The sequence below is a fragment of the Miscanthus floridulus genome, chromosome 4, assembly GCF_019320115.1.
Source record: "Miscanthus floridulus cultivar M001 chromosome 4, ASM1932011v1, whole genome shotgun sequence".
NCBI lineage: Eukaryota > Viridiplantae > Streptophyta > Magnoliopsida > Poales > Poaceae > Miscanthus > Miscanthus floridulus.
Genome location: NC_089583.1, coordinates 26,239,325 through 26,242,872, shown reverse-complemented (window position 1 = coordinate 26,242,872; position 3,548 = coordinate 26,239,325). Strand labels below are relative to the sequence as shown.

Here is a 3,548-nt window from a genome sequence, read left to right as displayed (position 1 = left end):
TCGGCTTCTAGTTTGCTCACTCGACAATTCTTATACAATGGTATTTTGCCATCTTGTCTCATTATCTCTAACTTTCTCAACTGTCTTTCACTAAGACATCCGCTCTCTACATTACGTAGCATCTGAGAAATGACATTGTCATGCTCAGTTTCGTCAGCTAGCGTGTTCCTAAACACATCATTAATGGTAGCCATAGGTTTCGTGTTGACACCGAGTTCCTCGTCAGCATCGTGGAGGGCTACGTCAAGTATGGCCACATCATCATCATTTTTTTTGTGGAACATTCACACCAACCTCGCCATGCATAGTCCATATCGTATAGTTTGGCATGAAACCTCAGGTAATCAAGTGTGATCGTATAGACTCGGTTTGAGCCCACTTCCTTTGATTCATGTAATCTTTGCATAGGTAAAAGACAGGGTTCCTATTCCTAGCATGGGCTTTGGCATCGGTGAGAAACTTGCCGACACCTCGCATGTACCGCTTGTCCGTTCGGGACAGATACATCCACTTTCGATCCATCTCTGCACAACAAAATATTGAGACAGTCATTACAAAAAAATTAATAATAAGTGGAGCTTCATGAACAACAATTGTTGCTTGAAACTAAAAATTATTCTGCACTTATTTAATTTAGACACCTTATTTTTGGAAAACATTATTGTACACTAATTATTGGAAACATTGAAATTGGTAGCCTCGGCCATATAAATTGAAAATCATAGCCCCATAAAAAAATAATTATTCCACAATAATGAAGAACAATTATTCTACTCCATGCCACATAAAAATAGAGACACTAATTAAAAAAACACTAAAATTAGAGACATGATCATGAATAACAATGTAGCTCCAAACAATGTGTTGGTAGGTGACACATGGATTAATTTGCTCACCAAAATTGTAAAATAATCTACTCTAATCCTAACAAGAACTAATTATAGCCTCACATACTAACAATCATCTTGACCACCATATAATTAGCTAGGAATTTAAATGTGTTCAAAGACACTAACCTTTTAGATGATGGATTTATCACAATTTGCTTGGAAGCCTTGCACAAAGTCCAATTGGAAAAGTGCTCTCTAGAATGGAGAAAGAACTACAATGAGAATCAAGCAACGTAGCCATCAAAACAACGCTAATTAAGCAACAAAATCAAAGGAGTGGGTACTTATTACTAACCTTAAAGCGAGAAGATCAACCCATTCTTCCAAATCCAAGAGCTAGCTTCATGGTGAAGAGCAGCCGCAATAATAGAGGGAGCGGCCCAAACGTGCGCCTCTGTGCTCGGAATGGAAGAGAGGAGGAAGGAGAGAACGGCGCCGGCTTTTTATACTATATATGTTATCACTGTTTGTTCTTGTCTAGAACCGACAGTGATAGCCCAAAATCACTAACGGTTCTTGGCTACAACCGGCAGTGATAAGTGATCGTCAGGCCACTGCCGGTGCAAGCCATAAGCCGACAATAATGTGGACCTTCACTGCCGGTTTTGGCCTAGCCGTAATCATTTTCTGATTTTCAATCTCAGAACCGGCGGTGAAAGTAATAAGGCTGATAGTGATGTACAATTCTATAGTAGTATACTGTTCTAGTTGCAATATATATGAACAAGGTCCATGGGACTCTCACGATAAACTTAAACAGCTACATCTAGAATTCGAAATTCTGGAGCCATGCTACGATTTGACTATGCACTATCACTCACCATGGATTTGATCGGACCTGTTTCCATCCGATTAGCTGCAGCACAGCCACCACCACCACCAATTTCGTTCTTCCAAAGTCTCATCACGACGTAACGGAAGTTTCATACCACCAAACTTTGCAGATTCATCGATGACACCATCCTCAAGTTTCTGGGACACAATTCTGGCAGCCGTAAAGAACACCTCCTCCACATTGTGATTCGTTTTCGCTGAAGCCTCCATGAAAACGAGCCCATGCTCCTCGGCAAACCCTCGGCCCTCCTCGTAGCTGACAGCGCGTTCCTGAGGCAGCAGGTCACACTTGTTCCCGACCAGAATCACGGTCAGATTGGCCGGCGCGAGCTCCTTCGCCTCTTTCAGCCAGCTTCCGACGTGGTCAAAGGTCTCCCTCCTGGTGACGTCGTAGACCAAGATGGCAGCAGCAGCTCCCAGGTAGAATGACCTACTGTGACGTCTGAATGCCTCTTGGCCGGTCATGTCCCGGATCTCGAGCTTGGTGGGCGTGTCGTCGCCGATGGTGACGATGCGTGAGCTGCTCTCGACACCGATGGTGGAGTCGAGGCCCGGACGGAACTTCTGGTCCGTGAACTGCATCAGCAGGCAAGACTTCCCCACGGCGACGTCGCCGATGGCGACGAACTTGAAGATCTGGTCAATTGGGAGTTTGCGCTCCGGCGTCTCCATCTTTGGCAGCATTTTCACACGGTCGGCTGGTGGGTGCACGTCGCCGGAGAAGATCCGAAGATGGAGATCTGTAACCTGGCGTAGGGCGAAGGCGGCGGCTGTGCAGTCATCGGCACGAGACGGCCGCACCCAACACTTAAAATTATCTGACCTGCCATGCTTTTTCAGGACGTGCCTGTGCTGGCCCATCGGGCCTGGCCCGTTTGGCCATCTACTCGGGCCGTACAAAGCCGGGAGCTCACGGGCCATTATAGGTCGTTGGGTTGTTTCTTTGCCGGCTAACCAGAGTGGAGCGAAGTTGGGGTGCTTAGAGCAACTCCAGCATGACATCTCTATTTTGATTTGGGTGCTGTTCTCTATTTTTGTTAGCTCAATTTTTTTCCTTTCACTCATCAGCGGCACCTAAATTTGGGCCCCCAAATCTATTTCTGTACACAATGGCAAACGAGTCCCGCTAGTGAGTCTCTCATTCATCTATTCTCCTTCCTTCTTCCTCCTTAGCGCAAGCAAGGTAGCACGACAGAGGGAGGCGGATCCCTTCGGCGTAGGGAGGTGGTCACCGTCGGCAGCAGACAGCCGGGGCACACTCCTGTCAGCGGCCGATGGAGCTGCGGGGTGCCCTAATGCGAGATCCATGGCCCTGCCCCCGAGCTGTGGCAAGATTCAGTGGAGGCAGACAGACGGGGGCATGGAGGAGCCCATGCTCGGGGAAGGAGTACCTGCAGGGGCCGAGGCCACGCGTCCATCCTGGCTCCGCCGAAGGCTTTGCAGGTGCTCGGTGTTGGAGGGAGATCTGCCGGAGATGGAGGAGCTGCCCAAGCTCGCCAGCGCCGGGGCGTCGGGCGCGGACCTAGTCCTCGCCATCATCAGGGAACGGGGCGCGGGCCAGGTCCTCGCCGTCATTGGGGTGGCGGAGCGAGCGGGGGAAGAGGCGAGCGTGCCAGGGAGAATAGAGACGCACACGAGTGAAACAGATGAACGCCAATGAATTTGGGGGGCATGGCCTAGAGCCCCAGTAATCGGTGTTGGAGGTAGAATTTGGGTGTCCACCTAAATTTGGGTGCCCGAGTAGAGCTCTGTTGGAGCTGTGTTTTTAGCGTGGATACTTATATTTATCTATGGGGTGCTTAAATAGGACGCTGCTGAGTTGCT

General features: G+C 48.6%; 1 protein-coding gene across 1 annotated transcript; it reads right to left on the bottom strand.

The window, feature by feature from the left end:
- Positions 1–1,698: 1,698 nt before the first annotated feature.
- Positions 1,699–2,456, bottom strand: LOC136551194 (ras-related protein Rab-2-A-like). The gene has a single exon (XM_066542767.1). It carries the CDS (start codon positions 2,406–2,408, stop codon positions 1,743–1,745), a length of 666 nt encoding a protein of 221 aa, XP_066398864.1. The 5' UTR covers positions 2,409–2,456; the 3' UTR covers positions 1,699–1,742.
- Between the last annotated feature and the right edge of the window lie 1,092 nt (positions 2,457–3,548).

Bases quoted from the DNA above. Each gene is read 5' to 3' on its own strand.
- LOC136551194 (XM_066542767.1), bottom strand. From the start codon at position 2,408: ATGCTGCCAAAGATGGAGACGCCGGAGCGCAAACTCCCAATTGACCAG.